The following is a 23,392-nucleotide window of genomic DNA, read 5'->3' as shown; positions in this document are numbered from 1 at the left end:
AGGAGACACAGGAACGCAGGAGACACAGGAACGCAGGAGACACAGGAACGCAGGAGACACAGGAATGCAGGAAAATTGCAGTAAAGCTTTCTCTGAGGCTGTAAATGACCCCCTATGTATCCTAGAAACGGAAGGATGGAATTGGCACTTCTCCAGTTTAGCATAGAGACGATTGGCTCTTAGGCGCCTAAGAACTTGCCGTACATGCACTTGATGAGACTCCAGATCAGGAGAGAAGATCCAGATGTCATTTAAGTATACGACACAGGTGTATAGCAGGTCTCTGAAAATGTCGTTCACGAATTCCTGAAACACTTCAGGCACATTACACAGTCCAAAGGGCATGACCAGGTACTCAAAGTGCCCGTCTCGGGTGTTAAAGGCGGTCTTCCATTCATCGCCCTCCCGGATGCGGATAAGATTATAAGCCCCTCTAAGGTCCAATTTAGAGATGACTTTAGCACCATGGAGGTGGTCAAAGAGTTCCGTGATTAAAGGCAATGGATACTGGTTCCTTACTGTCACCTTACTGAGGCCCCAATAGTCAATGCAGGGATGAAGAGATCCACAAAGAAGAAGCCGGCACCGGCAGGAGAAGAGGCTTTGCGGATGAACCCCTTCTGCAGATTCTCCTTGATGTAGGCCGACATGGCCGCAGTTTCAGGCACGGACAGCGGGTAAACTCGACCTCGTGGCGGTGATGTTCCCGGCAGCAGTTCAATAGGGCAATCGTATGGACGATGCGGTGGCAAGGTCTCCGCTTGCTTTTCAGAGAAGACATCAGCATAGTCCAGGTAAGCAGCCGGAAGACCCTTCAGAGACTTGAGAGACAAGGAGGAGGGTATAGTAGAGGCTGGACGGAGAACCCTGAGACAGCGGGACTGGAATTCAGGACCCCAGCGAAGAACCTCCCCAGTCTGCCAGTTAAGAACTGGTGCATGTCTCTGCAGCCACGGAAGTCCCAATAGGACGGAGGAACTGGAGCGGGGAAGTACATAGAAAGACAGTGGTTCAGTGCGATACTGGACTGGATCAGAGAGAATCTGACCACTGACCGAAGAGATGACCAGGGGCTTCTCGAGACGGATCACTGGGATGTGATGCTGTGAGACCAGTGCAGCATCCACAAAATTTCGTGCGGACCCAGAGTCCAAGAAGGCACACACTTGGAACTGGCTACCAACGCTGAGGAGCACGGGAATGATCAAACGTGGAGAAGCCTTGCACAGACCTAGGGACACTTCTCCCAAGAACCCTAGGTGCTGGCATATCCCGAACGTTGGGGACGGACAGGACACGTCCTGATGAAGTGTTCAGGACTCGCACAATAGAGGCAGAGGTCTCCCTGTCGTCTTCTGTTGCGTTCCTGGGAACAGAGTCTGGCTCTGTCCACCTCCATAGGCTCTTCGGCAGAAGGTACAACCGGAGACTGGAGCGGCCTCTGGAAGACAGGAGCCAGGCGAGGAAGACGTCTTGGACGAGCTTGAGGCTGCTTGAGGAGAGACTCTTCGGCACGCTCTCTAAATCGCACGTCTATCCAGGTGGCCAGAGAGATTAGACCACTCATAGTGGACGGCAGATCAGGAGCGGCCAGAACGTCTTTAACATGGGAGGAGAGTCCATATTTGAAAGCTGCGGACAGTTCCAAGAGAGCTCCGAGGCCAGGGTACATAACTGCACGGCATACTCTCCAACAGATGAATTGCCCTGATGCAAATTCAACAATGCAGTCTCAGCAGAGGAGGCCCATGCTGGTTCTTCTAAAACAGACCAGAATTCTGCCAGAAATGCCGAGAGTGTAGCCGTGACCGGGTCGTCTCTGTCCCAAAGCGGAGTAGCCAAGGCCAGGGCTTTCCCGGAGAGGAGGCTGAGGATAAATGCCACCTTGGAACGCTCCGTGGCGAATTGGGATGGCATGAGCTCTTTGTGTAAAGAACACTGGGTGATGAAGCCCCTGCATTGCTTGGGATCCCCGTCATACTTGCCAGGCATAGAAAGACGTAGCCTAGGTTCGGTAGCAGGAAGGACAGCCGGAGTAGCAGGAGTTGCAGGAACAGTTTCAGGGACCTGTTGCTGATGCTGGGTAGTTAGCAACTGTTGCAGCATGGCGGTGACTTGCTCCAGCTGTTCGCGCTGTGCGGCAATCTGCCGTGACTGATGGATCACAATCGTAGCAAGGAGACGGAACCTCAGCGGGATCAATGGCCGGATCTTACTGTCAGGCTTGCGGGTTGTGGATCCACTGGACCACTGCAGACATTGACTCAAGCCACTACCTGGGATCGGAGTCTAAGTGGTACCCGGTTTTCACCAGAGCCCGCCGCAAAGCGGGTTAGACAAACTGTGGCGTGGTACCACCAGGTCGTTCCTCAGGCGTGACTTGTCTGCAGTGGCGGCCAAGGTTGAGGTACAAAAACGGCAATCAATCTCGTGGTCAAAGTCCAGGCACAGGGTCAGGGCAGGTGGCAGAGATGCAACGTCAGAGTTCAATCCGGAGTCAGCAACAGGAGGTCCAAGCAGAAGGGTGCAGGAACACAGCACACAGGACAGCAGCACGGACGTTCACTGGTACACGGGAACACGGAGGAGCTCAGGTAACACAGGAACACGGAGGGACACAGGAACGCAAGAGACACAGGAACGCAGGAGACACAGGAACGCAGGAAAATCTCAGTAAAGCTTTCTCTCAGGCTGTGAGGCACAAAGATCCGGCAGGGCTTGCAGGAAGAGGCAGGCTTATATAGATTTGGGTAATATGGCCAGCGCCAATTAATGGTGCGCTGGCCCCTTAAATCTGGAGAAAGAGCCGCGCGCGTGCCCTAGCAGTCCGGGCCGCGCACCGCAGAGGGGAGCGAGCCGGGACAGGTGAGACGCGCTGCCGGCCCCCTGGCGGGGACAGAGCAGCACGGGTGAGCCCGCGACGATATGGGTTGCGGGACCACCCGTGACACTCACCTTTTGATGCTCTCCAATGCTCCCCACAGAGACTCTTTGCACACTGCCCTAGCACACACAATGACAGCAGAACCCCAGCGAGCATGAAATGGTGAGTATGTAAGTTTATTTTTTAAACAATGAGGACCTGCTTTAGTTGTGGGGGCTGCTGCAGGGTATTTCATTATGGAGGGGCAGCAGGGGCATTTCTTTACTGGGGGGGTGCATGGGGCATTTAATTACTGGGAAAGGCTGCTGTATGCATTACTTTACTGGGGGGGGTGCATGGAACGTTTCTTTATTATGGCTGCTACAGGGGCTTTTTTTTACTAGGGGAGGCTGCATGGAGTATTTCTTTACTCGGGAGGTGCATGGGGCATGTCATTACTAGGGGAGGCTGCTGGGCATTTCATTACTGGGGTTGCTGAATGGGGAATTTAATTGCTGGGGGAGGCTGCATGGGACATTTGATTGCTGGGGAGGCTGCATGGGGTATTTCATTACTGGAGGAGGCTGCTGGGTATTATGTTACTGGTGTAGGCTGCCTGGGCATTTTGTTAGTGAGGGAAGGCTGCTGGGCATTTCATCACTGGAGGAGGCTACTGGGCATTACATTACTTACTGTATATAGATGTTTTACTGGGATAGGTGGTGGCTGGGTATAGAGCTATTACTGAGGGAGGAGGCAGCTGTATAGAAATGTATTACTGGGGTGAGCTGCCTCTATACAGATACATTACTGGGGGGAGGCAACTGTGTATAGATGTATTTCTAAGAGGAGGCAGCTGTGTATATATATTTTACTAGGGTGGTTGGCAGCTGTATATAGATGTATTACTGGGGGGCTGGGTGGCTGTGTATAGATTTATTACCTGGGAGGGGCTGTGTATAGATGTATTAGTGTTGGGTTTGGCAGCTGTATATAGATGTATAAACGAGGCGCTTGGTGGCTTTATATACATATATATATCTGGCGGAGTTGGCGGCTGTATATAGATGTATTACTAGGGGAGGTGGCTGTATAGAGATGTATTTCTAGGGGGGAGGCAGCTGTATATAGATGTATTACTGGGGGAGGCGGCTGTATATAGATGTATTACTGGGGGAGGTGGCTCTATATAGCTGTACTACTGGGGGAGGTGACTCTTTACTGATGTATTACTGGGTGTAGGTGGCTGTGTATAAATGTATTACTGGTGGGGAGGCAGCTGTGTATAGATGTAATAAGGGGGAGGAGGCTGTATATAGATGTATTACTGTTGGGGTTGGCGGCTGTATAGAGATGTATTATTGGGGGGCTTGGCAGCTGTATATAGATGTAATACTTGAGGTAGGCGGTTGTATATAGATGTAATACTGGGGGGACAGTGGACAGTGTGCTACATACAGTGGGGGCCTCCACCATATTTTGCCCCCAGGGGCCCTCACCAGCCTTAATCTGGACATTCTATTGCTGTATAAGTATAAGAAAATACAATTTAATCACCTACAGCAACCCCTCCCCCCCCCCAACACACACACACACCCCTACCCATCCATCCAGGCTGAAGGGAGATAGAAATAAATTCGCAATAAATTTGTTGATAATTCTCCCCCACTTCTCAAAACAATTATTACTAAAGAAACAATGTTTTTATGGGACTTCATATGCATCTTCATATCCAACATTACTTGCCCCTCTCTGACCATAGAGGCTTTGTCTTCAGTCCATTTCCTTATTATCAATATCCTAGCAACCAAGAAAACTTTGGTAACTATTTCTTTGGCATCTTGTTCCTGACAAACGAACTGTATTTTGCAATAAACTGCTGAGGGAACAGCAGTTTATTAATATTTCTTAACACCTTATCCTGCCAAGGCTGGTTAATCTATCACAATTCCACAACATAACACTTGTTTAACAAAGTAGGATAATAGTGTAGTCTATAAATAAATTTTCTAATTCAAACCCCCATTCCAATTTCTTTTGACTTACATGAATTGAACCACATGACTTACTCTTATTCAAAATTTTGTAAATTTTTGAGGTAAAATAAACAATAACTTCTTTTTGTACCATAAAAATTTGTGGTTGCCTGGCATGCATTCTGTAATTGAAAATATCTAAGGAGGTATATATTCCCATAAATTCCATATGTAATGGAAATATCTTCCTTAGACCTTACATTCTTAAATATAAACAACTGTGATACTTTTATTTTACCCAAATTTTCTCATGATAAATGAATTCTTTAATATTAACAGTTTCCCATGTAACAAATGTAGCTTCGTGAAGATTACAATACCTTTCATTTTTTTTTAAATAGTTTTAACGTCTAAAATATGTGACAAAGTCAGCAATGCTTGACAGTTATAGTATATTTATATGCGCTTAATCTTACCTCCTGCACAAGATGCCATGTGAGTCCATGGTTGGTTGAATACTCCAATTTTACTTGATTGTCAATATGTGGAGTGAACTTCTCACCACAACCCATTACCAAATTAAACTGAATCATATAAGATGCTCCAATCTGCATGGATTGTGTCTCTACATAACGTGTACTGGTAGATTGTTTAGCGTCTCCTGTAAAACTTTTAGTAATAAAACAAAAGTGTTACGTTATCAGTGTTCAAAACTTTGTAACAGATAAAATTGCCAAATAATTTAAATAATTTAAAAATGAACTCTCCTCTTCCTGCTTCATGTTTTTCAAAAACTAGCTACTTGGATCTGTCTGTTGACACCTCCTCCCCTTTACATGGGCAGTGGCCTGGCACAAAAAAAACCTGTAGCAAGGACATCCCTTGCTACAGTCCTTAAATAAGTATGTCTCCTCCTATGGCTTAAATAAGGAATGTAATTCACAGCAGTATTTTACAACCTCCTCAAAATCTGGAGTCTTACAGTTATTACAGGCTTTGAAGTACTGTATAACTGAATGGATATAGATTACAATATATATCCATTTACATTATTCATAAAGCATAAAAATACACCAAAGTAGTGTTTAATGTATTGTTGATAATTCACACTGTCACACATTTATATTGAACTATAAATTAATTTTATTTAAGAGTAAAATAGTAAAATAAAATCTGCACAGTAACAGCAGAGATTGGGAGTCTAATAACACAAAACAATTTTCAAGGTTCCCCATTGAGGACAATTTCTATACATATAAATCTTTATGTATGTAGAAGCTGGGGGTAAAACAGTTGAGAGCTGAATTGGCAAGCAGCTGGAGAAAGGCAAAAAGAATTAAGCTAGCCGCAATTTACTGAAAACCCAGTGTGATCTTGATACAAGGTCAGAGAACGATATAATAGACATATTAGGGGAACTTACATAGATATATAGAGGGGAACTTACATTGAATATACATGTTAAAAAGGGTATCTACACACGTATATTTATACATGCACAAATTTATATTTTAATATGAGATATGATCTTCGAGAATAGAATCATTTAGAAATTGATTATAATGTAAGCTTTCAATGCTAACAACATACAGTAAGTTGATACACAGTATTTTGATAATATAATATAGTAAAGAACAATACAATAATTAGATTTTTTGTATTAAGATTTGTTGTAGAGCACCTCAAATGAGCTGTAAGACCTTGCTTGTTAAAGTGGATAATGCAACTTTCATAGCCTTATTATCACTGCTAGAGCACATTCTCTGCAGTTCACCACGTTTAGATAGGAAGATGATCACATAGTGGAATAAGATTTCTGTAATATTCTAGGTAATAAGACTGAACTGCTGTTTTCCTAGGTGCATGTGGGGATATGCCTAATATTCTTGCTTCTTGAAATGCATGGAATGATTGCACTTCCTGTAAGTCAAGATGAATCACAGGTAACTAAATAATTTGGATTCCATATTATTTCCTCCTATGAGCGTTTTTAAAATCTGATACAGTTTAATGCAAACTTTTCCTGTGTTCCACTGATGATACATAGCTCAGGTGGGAATAGCACGATTTCTACCTCCCTGCTCTCTGACAAGTTGGAAGTTGAGAAGACAACTAAATACAGTTTATCTATGCTGTATCTGTAGCTCCAATATAGGTTATTAGGAGTTAAGTGATCAGGATAGTACATAGCACTACAATGGACCACGCTATGTGCATAACCCCTGTATCTGTATGGCTATAGCAAATATCTGATTTAGCAAATGACTTTTCCTTAAAATACAAAAGGTTGAATCCCACATAAAGAATCTTCAATAATAACCGTCATACTGCTGACTGAATAACTGTAATTTAAATGATTTTACACTGTATGATTTTGAATAAATCTATTAACTAGTATGTGATTGTTAGGGTTAGTCACCAGAAAAAATCACTCCTACATGCACCAAATGAAATATTTGTTGCCATTAGAGATGAGTGAATAATTCAAGATTTGATTCACTGAAGCTTCACTTAAAATTTTTAAGGAATACAGTTTAAGTCCAAATAGAAATCAGTCCAAACTCATGTTGTTTCAATTGAACTGGAAGTGAGTATGTAACCCCCTCTAGTCCTCTAAAATACCAAGTTTATTTAGTTTCTGCAAACTTTTTTATTAGGGTCAGGGTTATAATTAGCATTGTAGGTAGTCTCAAACCCTAACAAAATAAAATGTAAGAAAATGAACGAAATGAGGTAGGAGGTCATATACCAATTTGCAGTGAATTGGTACCAAATCAAATCTACGAATAGATTCACTCATCTCTAGCCACAAAAAAAAATGTTATCTTTGGTAAGTACACACTAGGCCATTAAGCAAAGAGCATTGTATTACATCAATGATAAAGTTAATATAAGACCGTTAGTAATAATCTTACCATAGAGTCCAGTCATGCCCACAGTATGGCTGAACATTTCCCAAGTAAAACCCAAGAGACTGAGTGACATCCACAAGATTGTTAAAATCCAGGCTTATGCTGTTGAACAACACTGATGTCATGATGATCTCATCTATAGCCCAGACATCTTCCCCTTGTCCAGAGTGGTATGGCTGCCACCACCTAAACTGAATTCCAAACTGCTTGGCTTCATCAGGTAACTCAACCGATATAATTCTAAAGCAAAATTAAAATTATAAACAGAAGAATTAACTCACAAAATTTTAGAAATACAATTTAGAATACATAAATGTATTTTACTAATAATCTTAGTAGAACAGAAGATGTTCAAGATCAGAATTGCTGGTGTAGCTTAAAGGGAATCTGTCGCCAGGATTGTGATTTTTAGGTGGTGACAGGTTCCAATAGCCTATTTTATGCTGATTTTTTTTTAAAATTGCTTTATTGGCACAGAAATGAAACGGTGCAACATCACAACACAAGGAGCATTAGCTGAGGTACATCAGATATAACAACACATATCTTTACACAATCATTTGTCATGTGTGATAACATCTGTACAAAAACAGCGATCCAGTAAACCCCTCCCCAACCCATACATAGAACAATAACCAACCTGGTTGAGTCAAGTGTAGAACAGGTAGGCAGCACTGTGAGAAACAAAGGGGATTCAATCCGTGTGGGTGCTGACTGCATTGGTCTGACCCAAGACCCAGTTGCATAGAAGTAGAAGAGGGGCATTACATTGGTAAAGAGGGACATTGCACTTCTACAAACTCAATGGGATCCCACACACCTGCCCCAGGTACAAAATAATTTTCTTAGACAAAATCTTACGTGATTTTGCCACCTCATCTAAATCATATATTCGTGATACATCTGATTTTTTAAACAAGTTGTCTGAGGTTGTGTTCCCACCAAATGCTATTTTAGCATCTCTTGATGTCTCTAGCCTTTACACCAGTATCAACCATGAAAGGGGACTAGCCTGCATCCAGAGGGTTTTGCGCACAACCGATTTTTCAATCAAGTGCCAATCGTTTATTTTGGGTCTACTGGACATTGTACTTACCTGCAATTATTTCTTTTTTGGTAACGATTATTATCTTAAGTTACGTGGGACAGCGATGGGGGCCAATATGGCCCCCACATACGCCAATATTTTTATGGCGGAATTGGAGGAATCGTCGGTGTATTCGTCCCCATTCTTTGTCAATGTACTCAGATGGTGGCGGTACATCGACAATATCTTCCTCATTTGGACCAGTGATGTTGAACATTTCTTATGCTTTTTTGATTTTCTTAATCAGATGGACCCCAATATTAAATTTACAAAATCCTACTCGTGCACAACGATACAATTTCTGGATACCAGCGTTTACATCGACGGTGACAAACTTAAGACAGATTTATTTGTAAAATCCACGGACCACAACAATTTATTATTAAGGTACGATAGCGCTCATCCCAAAAGAATAATGCAATCTCTTCCCTATAGCCAAATGGTTAGACCACGCAGGATAGTATATGACCCAGCAAAAGTTGATGTCAGGCTCAACGAGATGTCTGCTAAGTTCACCTCTAGAGGTTATCCCAACAAATTAGTAACCAAACATAGGGAAAGAGCTAAAAGACTAGACAAGACTGAACTACTACAGACTGTACAACGAGGGGCCGTTGGAGCCTGCATTCCTTGTGTGACTACCTACGGTTCACATAGCAGATTTGTCTCCCAGGTGATACGTAAACATTGGTCCACCTTGTCACTATTTCATCATGATATAAGTGAATTGCAGTCACCTCCACTGTTCTCATACAAAAGATCCAAGAATCTCAGGGACCAGTTAGTTAACAGTGACATTGGACCTAGACCATTAACATCTAATCTTTCATCGTTATTGAAACCAGGGTGTTACCCATGCATGAGTTGTGAGAATTGTCATTACATGGTTAAAGGGGACACATTCACACACCCGGGCACGGGTAAAAAATACAACATCTCCCACCATTTGACATGCAGATCGGACCACGTTATTTATATTCTTACGTGTCCGTGTCCCAAAATTTATGTGGGTGAAACCACCACTGAGTGTCGGTTACGAATCAACAACCACAGATCAACGATCAATACACAGAAACTTGACTTACCTGTTCCCCGACACTTTTCAGACACTGGTCATAATATACACCAACTAAAGTTTTTTATCATTGACCATGTCCCCCCCCCTTACGCGAGACAGTATGGATTCACAGACTTAACTCTCTATATCTAGTCGGACTCAACATGGAATTCAATGTGAACACTCTTTAATAACGAAAGTATACTCCCCAATTCCGACCGACCATGCGCCACCTTTATCCTTTATTGTTAGGCTGTTTTTTGTTGTTATATGACATACTTCTTTATAAAGAATAACAATGGCTTTTTTCTGTACACAGATCACGATAATCACGTTGACAGGAAACCCTCATCACTTTGCCGGCTTCATCCCCGTAATTTTCTACAATTGAATTTTCATGCGGCCTCCCGCAGACGTGACCTTGGTGTTCTGCACAATCGGAGGCTCACGACGAGATTGGCTTGATCCGCCCGAGTGGCACAGTGAGGACCGTCTAACCAGCGACTGACCCCAGTAGATACAGGGGTTCGTATTTACGGACAGCCCGACTACCGGAAGGAGCCACTGCGCTATATGACACTGGTCCCTTTTGTACCTGGTGCCGACAGCCTACTTGCCAGCCCTCCGTTGACATGCAGCGCGGATGGGTCCCCGATCACTGTTGCCCACTTCCAAGATGGCCGCCAAAACACTAGATGCGTGATTATCGCGAGAGGTGAGACTCAGACGGTGTATGGTGTCATGCTGCCGCATGCGAGCGATCGCGGAGCTGCAGCGGACACATCCAGAGCTATCCCTCGCCTGGTTGGTAAATATGGCCCTCTCTTGGCAGCACAACTGAGTGTAATACATGTGGGACCCCCAGCCTTCACTTACACGTTCTGTTTGGGTGTTGCCACGCAACCCGCAGACATGCGCAGATCGCATGTTTACAAATCGGAGACACCGGCTGTACATTATGAGCGTTTCCCCACTTATATTTCAGACTATGTCACTAATGTACTTTTAATGTTTGTATAGTATGATGAGCATTTATTTTGGCACATTTATTGTATATATCTATGTATTTTCACTTTGTTAACGTCACTGATGACGTCACATCCTGCGGGGGATTTATACCCGCCATTTAACACCTGACTTCACTGCTTGAAAATGGCTACATTGAGCTAGCCGAAAGGTAGCTTTGTATCCACATGTGAATAAACATATCCTGAACTAGGAAAACGGAGTGCTGCTGCCTTCTCTTCTACTTCTATGCAACCTAGTTGAGTGGTGTCAAGAGAGAAATGGAGTTAAAGAAAAGGTAGTAACAATGGTTATGCAACTAGGTAACCTACCACCCTATTTCTGGAGAATAAGGAATCCCTCCTGTCGACAGTGCACAGAGGAGTGCAGGAAGGGTGCCTAACTGTATTATGTAAAATTATAGTAATATCACCTACAGCGAGTATTACACTCACTGAAAAGGGACGGGAGACTCTCTCAGATTGCGAACATTAAAAGAGCACCAAGAGCCCCACACTCTTCAGAACTTCTCCGGACAGCCGCGGTGTTTGTAAACTATAATCTCATAAAGTATAGTCAGATTAACTAGTTTCTTCCACTGACAGTAGGAGAGCGATCAGCCATCCAGCATATCGCAATGGCCTTACGGGCCAAAAACAGAGGTTCCTTTAAGAAAATAGCTTCATAATGGGACCAGTCATCCTCCCGGGTAATTCCCAACAGGCATAGGGCCGGCGAGGTAGGGACCGGTTTATTCAGGATATCAGACAGCAGAGAAACTACTTCTCTCCAGAATACGGCTATGCAATCGCAAGTCCATATTAGGTGGATGAAATCTGTCCTGTACACATGACATCTGTAACATCTAGAGTTCGGCAATCTATGCATATGAAACAGTCTGACTGGAGTTATATAGCACTGATGGATGATGAACAACTGAATTAGTTTATTATTGGCTGCCGGTGATACTGAGGTGTGAGACTCCTGGGCCGCCCCGAGTCTTCATCCGTTTTATGCTGATTTTTAAAATGCCTTTGTCAGCATTCTGAATATTTCAGTAACTTATACAAATTTAATTCACATTATCTGGCTTCCTGCCAGCATTGTGTGGTGAGTACCAAAGTAGGGGAAGGTGAGGGGGCAGCTACAGTCTGTGTGTGCATGTGTCAGTATTTTTTACTCCAAACTCATTCAGGTTTCTTGCCCCTCCCTACTTCAGCTGGCCACAATCCGAACTCAGCGCTGCTTCCGTGCCCCTGTAAACAAACAGGGGTACGGCCGGGAGAGACGGCGTCGCAGGACATCAGGAGGGACCGTGGACGTAAGTAAATGTTAATTTACTTAAGCAGCCCCATCCCAGCAACATATAATTTTTTAATGTCTCAGACAACCAATTTAAGGCTCAGCCCTTTTAATTTAAATCTGAGCAGTGTCTCTTCCTGCAGTTGGATTTGACTGAACAATCCCAATCGTTCGATGGTGTGGGACCACTTTGATTGTTCACGTGATGTAGGCAGGAGGTTTTCCTGCCTCTGTCACCCAAATTTCAGCCCCCTGTCACCATGTCATCTTGACATGGTGATGATGTATGTACAGCGCCAATGATGTACTATTACTGCATGGAGCGCTAAGTGACAGCGCTCCATGCAATAATAGTAAGTCAAGGAGTGCCAAGCGGTTAAAGGGTATAATGTTTTTTTTTACATAGGTTCCATGGTGGTATAAAAACAACAAATAACATATACTCACCTCTCTCAGCCACTCTGTCATCAGTGACCTCTGTTTGTATAAAGAGCCTCAGAGGTAACATTAAAAAACAGAGTTTTGCACTTCCTAAAGCCTAACACAAGCGGCAGCCATAGGACACATTCTGCTGACACAAGCTGTTACCGCTGAGCCCCTGGAAAGAACCAGAAGTGACCAGAGGTGAGTATACTGTGTTTTCTATTTTTAAAACCTGCTGCAACCTTTTTTTTTTTTAAAAAACCCTGTCTCTGTCATTTTTTAAGTTTTCTATTTTCCCATCAATATAGCTATATGAAAACCAGCCTATGTTATTTAGTTGTCTCATTCTGTGATTCACACAAATATGGATTAACATTTTGTAATGTATTCTGAGGGATGTAAAAAAAGCAAGCAATTCCGTTATTTGTTTATTTTTTTACACTGCCACGCAGTAATGTTTATTAAAATAACAACAAGTTATTATTCCATAGGAACACTGATACACTTTGATTCCAACTCATAATTGCTAACTACATCTTTGGGATTCTCACAACTTCTTGATTTGGTCTTTGCCAAACTTTCTTCAAAATCTAATTTTATCTACTTTTCCGCTTTCAGACCTGGATGAGGTGGCATTACCTCCATACGAACCTGTCAGCAACATTGACATACACCGAAACCCCATTTACTTTGGCAGGGTTCTGTTACAAGCCTTTGGGCTGAAGCCCTGTCCACCTACTTTTAAGGAAATTGCCACCAGCATGAAGGATTGTAAACTAATCACACTGACATTCTGGTGCCCTCTCTGACAGGATCCACTCTCTTTCAGCTTTTTATTCCCTTGTCTTTAATAAAAAAAAGCTTTTACATTATGCAAATGAGCCTGAGGGGCTCCAGGCTGTGTTAATGGGGCCTGGAGCCCCTCAGGCTCATTTGCAAAATTTTAAAAGCCTTTAAAAAAAACAGGGCATATGAAGCTAAAAGACGAGTGGATCCTGACAGAAGGGACAAACATCAGTATGTCAGTTTGCTTGATTTACAATCCTTGATCTTGGTGGTAAATGTCCTTAAATATAAATTTGACTTTATCCAACAGGAAAATGTTCTTTCTTAAGTCTCCAATTATCTCCTCACAGCTAAATACCAAGATGATTATTTCCTCCTCATTCTTCTGGATCTCTCTGCAGGATTTGATACTGTGCACCTCCAGCTTCTCCTCAGGATGCTTCAATCCATTAGCCTGAAAGACACTGTACTCTTTTCGTTTTCTTCCTATCTCTCCAACGACACTTTCAGTGTATCCTTTTCATGATCTCTCTCTTCTCCTCTTCCTCTTACTTTTAGGGTTCCTCATGGCTTGACCAATTTCTTGAAATTCCTATTGAACTAATACCCAATTACCAAAGTTTCAAATTCACTTATCTCTTTAGGCAAGCCTATCACATTCCCTAACGGCATGTAACTTCAACTCTATTTTCACAAACCAATCCTGTTTACTCCTTCCATATCATTCTATTCACTTTAGAAAGCTGGTGACTGGCTCATGCAGAAGCATTATTTATTTATTTAATTTGTTAACAAGTATTTTATTTATTTTGACCATTTATAAAGAATGGCTGGACCATTGTACAAATACACATCACCCCTACCTCCCCATAGATTGTAAACTCTTGGTCAGGGTTCAGGGTCAGTGGAGCCTCTGGACCACCGCAGGAGATGGTACTAGCCGACACCTGGGACCAGAATCTAAGTGGCACCTGGTCTTCTCCAGAGCCTGCTGCAAAGCCAGCAGGGTGGCAGGGTGCCACTAGGTCGTTCCACAGTTGCGACTAGCTCATGGTGGCAGCCAAGGTCGAGGTACAGATACAGCAGGCAGTCTTGTAGTATGATACAGGCACGTAGGCAGGGCAGGTGGCAGAGATCCAAGGTCAAAGTTCAACGGGAACAAGGAACGGGATAAGGACAAACGCAGGGCAAAGGAAGCTTTCTCTTCTCACCATAGTTCAAAGATCCTGCAGGGAATCCTGGGAACAGCCAGCCTTTAAGGAAACCTGGAAGTGCCAGCGCCAATCAGCGGTGCACTGGCACTTTACATTCTTGAGTACTGGCATGCGAGCACACCCTAGAGAGTGGGGACACGTGCGGGCCAGGCCACACGGGAGCAGGAGCGTGGAGAGGTGAGTTTGGAGTGGCTGCCACGCAGAAGGGCACGGGTGTGCCTGCAATCCGTGACATGTATCATCACTTCTGAGCAAGAGCCTCCTAATGTGTCCTCTGACACAAGTAATAACATTAGTTATTACTCTGTAATGTCTTAATTTGTGTGTATATGTACCTTATGATTTGTAAAGTGCAAAAAAATATGATGGTGATAAATAATTATTGTTATTATTATTGCAGCTTGATTTTTCCATTGGCTACAGTAGTCACATTGTGCATAAGTAGTAACTTTTGAACAGTACTCCCCTTGTCCTGATTGGTTGTATCAATCACTTGGTCATGGGCAGTTTTAAGGCAGTGGGGACTGTAGATAAAAAATGTTGAATGACACCTTTTTTGCTATTTTACAACAAATAAAATTTTTTATAAGAAAAGACATGCTCAAAATGTCATACAGTCCCCAAACTGGTGGCATTGAAAACATCATCTCATTCCACAAAAATGACAACCTACACAAGTCTGTACACCAAAGTATGAAAAAGTTATTGGCCTCAGCATATGGCAACATGAAGAATTTTTTTCTTGTACAAAAATTAAAAAAGGTATGATGGGATTGGGCAGGTATATAGGGCCGTTCCCAGACACGCCTCCAGCAGCACACTGGGGGAACTGTCCATCAGGCTAGTAACCCTTGCTGGGCAGGGCTGAAATGCAAGGAGCAGGTTGTGGCTCAGTTAATCCAAACATAATCCTTAAGCCACAGTTCACACACAAATAAACACCATCTATTCTGCAAACTGCGGATACTGCAAAGTTTAGGCACAGACGTTACATGTTACATAAATTTTTTTACCTTTTTTGCTGCAATAAATCATTTATTAATTAGACAACAACACAGTAGTCCTCCCATACATATTATTGTTCAATCTAAGTTTTCTCATCCACTCCTAGTGCTTGAGTTATGTGAGAGCTTACTGATTTGAGCTTACTGTTGTGAGTAGTATGTTTGAAGTGTCACTTCAAAAATCCCATTTGTTGTAAGCAACCCTTAACATTTTTTTTAAAAGTTTGCTTTATGTATAGAGCAATAAATCTACATTTTTTATACAATTTGTAGGCTATCTTAACTATACCTATATCAAATGTAAATATCGCTCATCAGTTTTATATGTAGAGCTCCGTCTTGATCTATGTGTCTCCATGGATAATGCCATAAACTGCCCCTGTAAGAAGTGTCAGTTTGGTTTTATGCATTACTCTGTTACATATGCCTGTACCAATGCCTGTTAGCAAGAAGATAAGGCTAAGAGAATAGAGTGACAGGACTTGCACTCCTTTTAAAATTTAGGTATAAAATATGCCGGCAAATGAGTACATTCCCTATTACTATTCTATAAATGTTGTCCTGTAAAAAATAGCTTATGAGATTATCAACTACAGTGTATAAATATGTGCTTTGTATGTATGGAAATCAGGCCAAGACCTATTCCTAAGAGTGCAACGGAATGCAGAGTCATTTGATTTTCTGTGACAGCTTTGACATTAAAAGTGCACCTGACAAATGGCAAAGAAAATAAAGAATAATGTGTACTCTCCTGTTGCAATCATATAACAATTTAAAATCCTGGTTAATAATCTGGAAATCTCTGATTATTTTCTTGCCCCAAACTGGTCTTGGTAACAAGTCGAGCAAGTTATCTTTATGTGTGCTTATAGTGATATGAACTATTTAACCTTATGCCTTATGTACAAACTTTAACAATAAACTGTTAAGTGATGTCTTAGTCATCATTACAATTTTGATAAAAAAAAACTGCTTCAAAAACACTGCATGATGGACATTAATATCTGTCTAATGTTGTCAAAATAGTATATGAATGCGATTGTTTTCATTATTCTTATGGCTTAGACAAATAAACCAGTGGTTGTGAGATTACATGAATTAAAGCTAGATTTTCAGTCCATGAATTTCATCTTTTTGATGGCAGATTTATGAATAAAGCTAGCAGACTTTGTAATACCTAACACAACCTACAAACAGACGTATGAGATCTGAATGATGCATAATGCATGTTTTTCTCCTTTTCATTATGTGAAATATATGGATCCTCTGCTGAAAGCAGTACATAATGAATCCTCATAGGGCTCTGGAATATGGAAAACAAATTCATAGTCAATTCATCTGTACTTTACAAGTACGTTGTAAAGATTGCTTGACTGTGAAGTATGATCTATATCTATAAAACCTCTTATATTAAAGCACTTTAAAAGACAAGAAATTGGCAAATTATTTTAACGATTTTATAAAGGATTTAGCCCTATATAAAGCTGTTGTTTTTATAGTATGATATTAGAATATAATTACCAATCTCGGCTACTAAAAGTAGAATGGGACATGTAGAAAATGCATCAAAGTGGCTGATATCGAATGATACGATGTCCTAACGTTGTGCATCTTAAACCACAAAGCAAAGCACAAAAAGTGTATAAAAATAAGATAACTGTTGTGCAAAACATGTATTTCAGGTTTTGGCACAAGGTACCGTAAAACAATATTTCGGTCCATTTAGCATATTTATTAAATCTTCCCATAGTTTTTGATACTAAAAACTGGTTTGCATTTTAATTTAGATTTCGACTAGCTATTGTAGACCTAAAGGCATATAATGTAATAATAATCTGATATATGTAATAACATGTAATATAAATCATGTTAATTTACTTTGTAAATATGAAGCCTCCATGAAAAAACCTAGATAGGACTGCATGCAGGTCAGTGAAACAGACAGTATTTACATCTGCTAGAATACATAAAAATTTATACTTTTCAAATCTACAGTATTTTACTACTAGCTGAACAGCCCTTCCAAAGAAAAGAATAACTGGTTAGCTGCATGGAGAGGGCTGAGCCCCCTCCATAGCCGCTAAGTCTTTGCTGCATATTGCAGCACAGACTTACTGGTAACACCCGCGATCGCTGCTAGCACCGATCTCGGGTGTTATAACAGCGATCGCTGCTGGCAAAGCTGCCGGCAGCCTCAAAAAGACGCATGGGCGCCGCCATCTTGCCTAGGATCGTCGCTCCCCGTGACATCATCGGGGAGCGGCAATCCGTCTCCATGGTAGCCTCGGGTCTTCCGAAGACCCGAGGCTATTTCGTTTTAACCCCTTCAATACAATGTGCTGAATTGTAATGAATGAGGAGGAAAATCCCCATATACTGCCATACTGTAGTATGGCAGTATATGATAGGATCGATCAGACAACCTAGGGTTAAAGTACCCTAGGGAGTCTGAAAAATAGTAAAAATAAAAAAAAGTTAAAAAAAAATATATAATAAAAAAACCTAAAAATTCAAATCCCTAGAACTTACATAAATATAAATAAACAGTAAAAATCATAAACACATTAGGTATCGACGCGTCCAAAAATGCCCAATCTATCAAAATATATTAACGTGTTTTCAATGCGTTTAACCCCAAAGTCGAAAATGGCCCTTTTCTGCTATTTTGAAAAATATTAAAAAATCTATAAAAAGTGATCAAAAGGTCGTACAGTCCTAAAAATGATATCAATGAAAATATTATCAAATGTCGCAAAACATGACATCACCCACAGCTCTGTACAACAAAGTATAAAAAAGTTATTAGCGCCAGAAGAAATTTTGTACAGGAGGTTTTAATTTTTGTAAATGTATGAAAACATTATAAAACCTATACAAATTTGGTATCCCCCGTAATCGTACCAACCCAAAGAATAAAGTAGACTTGTCATTTGGGGTGCTCATTGAAAGCCGTAATATCCAAGCCCACAAGAAAATGGCGCAAATGCATTTTTTTTCACCATTTTCACTGCCTTTGGAATTTTTTCCCTGCTTTCCAGTACACGGCATGACATATTCAATACCACGACTATGAAGTGCAATTTGTTATGCAGAAAACAAGCCATCACACAGCTCTCTACATGTAAAAATAAAAAATTTATAGATTTTTGAAGGTGGGGAGTGAAAAATGGAAATGAAAAAACAGGAAAGGGCTCGGTCCTTAACCGGTTAAATATGACCAATTGAATGAACAAAGTATTTTTTTACTGTTTTGATGTATTGGGGTAGCAAGTCTCTGAGTATACATGGGAGAAGTCATTTAGATTTTAATAGGAGAAGCACACAAGAAGAAGAAGCAAACAGAGAATACTGGAAAGTATAGTGTTATGGGAATTTGTTATAAGGCTTATTAGTCAATCTGATGACAGGTTCTCTTTCAGTAAATAATAATTATTGCCACCCAATACATTTAAACATGCAGATTTATTTCATATCTTGTTTATGTTTATTATACAACATTAAGTTCCACACATAGTTTTCTTTTATAGGCTATAAAATAGAGGGTGACATGCAAGTATATCCCATGTCATGCAAGTCACCAAAGCCATGTTCTTCTAATTAGAGCTAACACATATTTTGTAATGGTTTAAAACCCTTCAACTGAATACTATAAAGCAATTTTCATATCAAAACTGTGGACGCAAACTTTAAATGTATGCCTTATAATGATAATAAAATTGCTTTAAAAAATACAAAATTCCTGTTGGTACCAAAATGCTTAGGTGATTGAAAAACATTTCAATATAATTATGTTTTTAAGAGAACAGCAACGTTAAAAGGTACTAACACAAGTACATGTACAAACCTTGGCTCGTGGTAGTTAAGATAAGAGTAATGTTCTATTAGTTTCCAAGTAATTCCATTGTCATGAGAATAGTGGAGTAAAACTCCTTCTCCAGGCTTGTTAGGGGCCTTGCATGTACTTAAGACAGATTTACTTCCAATCCGTAAAGTAAACTGCAGAAATCTATGAATAAAATTATTAAACACATAAATTGTGGTAAGGACGATAGTTCACGTTATTTTTTAACATGTTTTGGTCAGATTACCCAGAATGACATTGTGTCCAATCAATTCATACCATAATATTTTAGCAAATAGATCCCTAGTGGCATAATAAGGGTTATACCTTACTTTGATTCATTTCATGATTACCGTATCTGCAATGTCATAAACATAACTGCAAAGGCATTTTATAGACTGTCATATATTCTGTCCCAGCAAATGACAATGTTAATCAGCCTTTACTCTTTAAGCAAAAAAAATAAAATAAAATAAACACTTGATTAAAGCTTTTTTATGTGTGTCAAAATATTGTATTAGTATAGTTTTTGCATGCATTCCAAGTATAACAAGTAAACCTAGTATGCATGTTTCTCTGTAACATATTGTTATCAACATTATTACATGTCTAATGTTTTATAGACATCGCTATTTTACTTTTTTCTTTTAAAATTCTACAGGCACAAAAAAAGAGCAATATATACTTTTAGATTTAATTTCCTTTTTATATTATGTTAAAGAAAATTAACCAATTTGCAGTTCTAACATTAACTTACCTGGACTGTGAGCTATCAAGAAAGGTTGTAATTAGTTGCCTTCTCCCATCCTTGTTAAAAATCAAAGCTTTGCCACTAACAAGAACACCACAGCCAAAACTAACTTCAGCACCACGGATAGAGTAGAAATTGTGGTAAGAAGACAGTCTAGAACTGGTGAAGCTTTCTGAAATAAACATTGGGAAAGTCTGGGAAGCCATTTCACAAGCTGGTCCTGAAAACCCTGGCTCACATCTGTAATACAAAGAATACTTAGTTGAGTTTAAAGTGCGATAAATAATATCAAGTGGCACTTCTTAGTTAATCTTGACCAGTCTGATGTGCTACCCCTTACCCTTAAACACCAAGTGTTAAAAGTGCAACTACATAATAATGACATATAATAGTGAACATTAGATTGCCTAGATGAATAATGTCAATGTTGGTCAATGAATATTTACTTTATATAAATACGCATAATTTAGCTTTGTATGTATTAACAATGTAAAATGTAATACAAACTTTTATAAAAAGATAAAAATAATCAAATACAGATTGTAGGATAAAATAGTGGGAAAAGAAATGAGAAACCACAAGTGGAATAGAAATTATTAATATCTGCTAAATATATACTTCCACACTTTAAATGTGATTGAAACCCAGATGACAAGACAGATTACATGATAAAGAACACAGAAAAAATCAATAGAGTTTAATTTCATCTGTTCAAGATTAAGTGTCAGCTGGGAGGTCTGAGGTAGACTGAAATAATGAGTACAAGATGAGGTATTTGAAAGATATATGTGACACTCACTTGCAACCAGTTCTTGTACATTGTCCCCGACCAGAACAGAATTTCAGACATGAGGGTCCAATATAAACTGTAACAGAAATTTCATTTACACGTCAGCTGATTTATGGTTAGAGAACTGTGTGCTAGGATTGCAATTGGGAAAGTTGTGGAAATAAATCCAGGATAAGGGTGCAGAAAATAAAGAACACAATTTTTTCAGGAGCACTCTTTCCCAGGATCCGTAAATATCTGCTTGTCAAACTATTGACCTTTAGGAAATCTTAAAGAGATATTCTCATCTGTATATTCTCATTTAAATTTAATTTGTCTGACATGTTCAGGGTGCAGTCACACGTTGCAGTTAAAACTGCATCGCAATTAGTTTTGAGGTGTTTTTAGGTGCAGTTTTGTCAATTTCACAGGTGAAAGACATGAACTGAATGGGTGAATTTGATTTTGAAGGAGAAAGCTGTTCCACAAATTTTATTCACCTGTTGATTTGATGCCTTTCACTTGTTAAAATAAGTAATACCACCTAAAACCAACCCAAAACTAATTGCGATGCAGTTTTAACTGCAACGTGTGACCGCACCCTCAAACATTTTTTCAACTGGATGTTATTTAAAAAATGTACCTGTGTGAAGTTTATTTCCCATACATGTAGTCGTATCGTCCCTTGGATACAATATAGTCCTCCTTGAATACGATCACTGCTGCACTCTGGCAGAGGTGGCCATGCATATGCTATTGAGGAGCCTGACCACCTGGATTCAGTGTTTATTGCAACAGGACGGCTATGGGAAATTAAGTAATCTGGACGTTTATATTCAAAAAACAATTTGTTTCTTAGTGCAATTACTCCAGCAGCATTGGTCGTTTCCAAAGAATGCTTTCTTATTTCTAAGGACAACATGGCTACATTTAAAGCAAATTATCTTCACGCAGTTACATTCTTATAATAACAAAAGAAATGTTTGTATATGGCAGATTGTTACAATAAATGTGAATGTCCAGATGATAATACCCATTTGAGGTGTACAGCTGTAGGAAAAATTTAAAAATGAATATTGAATAGAGATTTTTATTGATATTTATTGTAAACATTATACATCATAATATACATTTGACAAATCATAAATAAATCACATATTTAAAGGAATTTTTACATATTGACAACCTATCCATGACATAGGTTATTAAGGTCAGATTATCTAGGGGTTGCAAAACAGGGAAGCTAAAAGGGATCTGCGATACAGACAATCACTTAGCCAAGTGGATCTAAATAAGAGTTATGGGACAGATTTATCAACAGTGTGATAAGGTATGACAGTGTAGGGTTAGACTACACTAGTCTTATTTTGCACCAGGTTTACCAATGTCTCTAATTCTTGATGACAGAACTGGTGTAGTTTAACCCCTGTCCGCACCTTGACATAACTCTACGTTATAGAATGGGGGTAGATTGCGCATGTTGACATGGTGATCGCCTTCAGGTGAACTGCCTTCAGTATAAGCCTGCTAGATTGTGCTAAATGCACGATCTAACAGTGCTAATGTCTGCCTATGCATACATTAGTATGGCAGTATATTACAATGTCCTACCCTGTAAACAGTAAAAAAAAGGTTTTTTTAAAAAAAAGCACCATTAAAAATATTATTAAAAAAAGAATAAAAGTCCCATATAAAAATGAAATGCAAAATAAAAAGTGAAAATCACCAAAAAACACTATATATGGGGTATCACCACGTCCTGTGCGGTGAACGCCGTAAAAAAAAACACCAAAAATATCACATCTGACCTCATAAAAACATTTATCCTGATATGAAAACAAGAAAAAGAACAACTTGTCCCACAAAAAACAAGCCCTAAAACAGCTCTGTAAACAAAAAAAAGGAAAATGTTATGCCCAATAAAACATGGTGATGCATAAACAAGTTAATTTCTCACAAATTGAGTTCTATATTCTATAACAAGTTAACCATAAAAAGCTATATAAATGTGATATCACTGTAATCATGATGATCCATAGAATAAAGATAACACATTATTTTTATGGTACACTGAATGGGCGGGGAAAAAAATGCTAAAATCCATAAACAAGAATTAATGAATTTTTTTACCCACTATCAAGAAAGAATTTATAAAATCTCATTATTAGCTATTGACCCCCCCCCCCTATATGATGTACCTGAAAAGTGGATCTCATCCGCAAAAAAAATAATGCCCATATGTCCAAATTTCCATCATTTAATACATTGTGATGGTTTAATTTTTGGCAAAATTAATGTATTGTCTAAAAAAAATTACTGTTTGTAAATTACACCTTTTTGTAAAATACACCTTTTACATCTGCTGCTGGGGAAGGGACCCTGACTCTGTATTCTTAATAAAA

The 23,392-nt window shown here is 39.9% G+C and overlaps 1 protein-coding gene across 4 annotated transcripts in view; it reads right to left on the bottom strand.

Moving 5' to 3' along the window:
• Positions 1-23,392, bottom strand: part of RELN (reelin) — a 510,672-nt gene that overhangs the window by 225,913 nt on the left and 261,367 nt on the right. For all 4 annotated transcript variants that reach the window (XM_072147208.1, XM_072147209.1, XM_072147211.1 and 1 more), the window contains exons 17-21: positions 21,021-21,087; positions 20,228-20,461; positions 19,474-19,635; positions 7,755-7,991; positions 5,316-5,508 (exon numbers count right to left, since the gene is read on the bottom strand). In XM_072147208.1, the coding sequence (XP_072003309.1) occupies positions 5,316-5,508; positions 7,755-7,991; positions 19,474-19,635; positions 20,228-20,461; positions 21,021-21,087 (893 nt within the window). The remainder of the gene's footprint in view (positions 1-5,315; positions 5,509-7,754; positions 7,992-19,473; positions 19,636-20,227; positions 20,462-21,020; positions 21,088-23,392) is intronic.

The sequence above is a fragment of the Engystomops pustulosus genome, chromosome 4, assembly GCF_040894005.1.
Source record: "Engystomops pustulosus chromosome 4, aEngPut4.maternal, whole genome shotgun sequence".
NCBI lineage: Eukaryota > Metazoa > Chordata > Amphibia > Anura > Leptodactylidae > Engystomops > Engystomops pustulosus.
The sequence above is the reverse complement of the archived record's forward strand: the minus strand, read 5'-3'. Positions and strand labels throughout refer to the sequence as shown.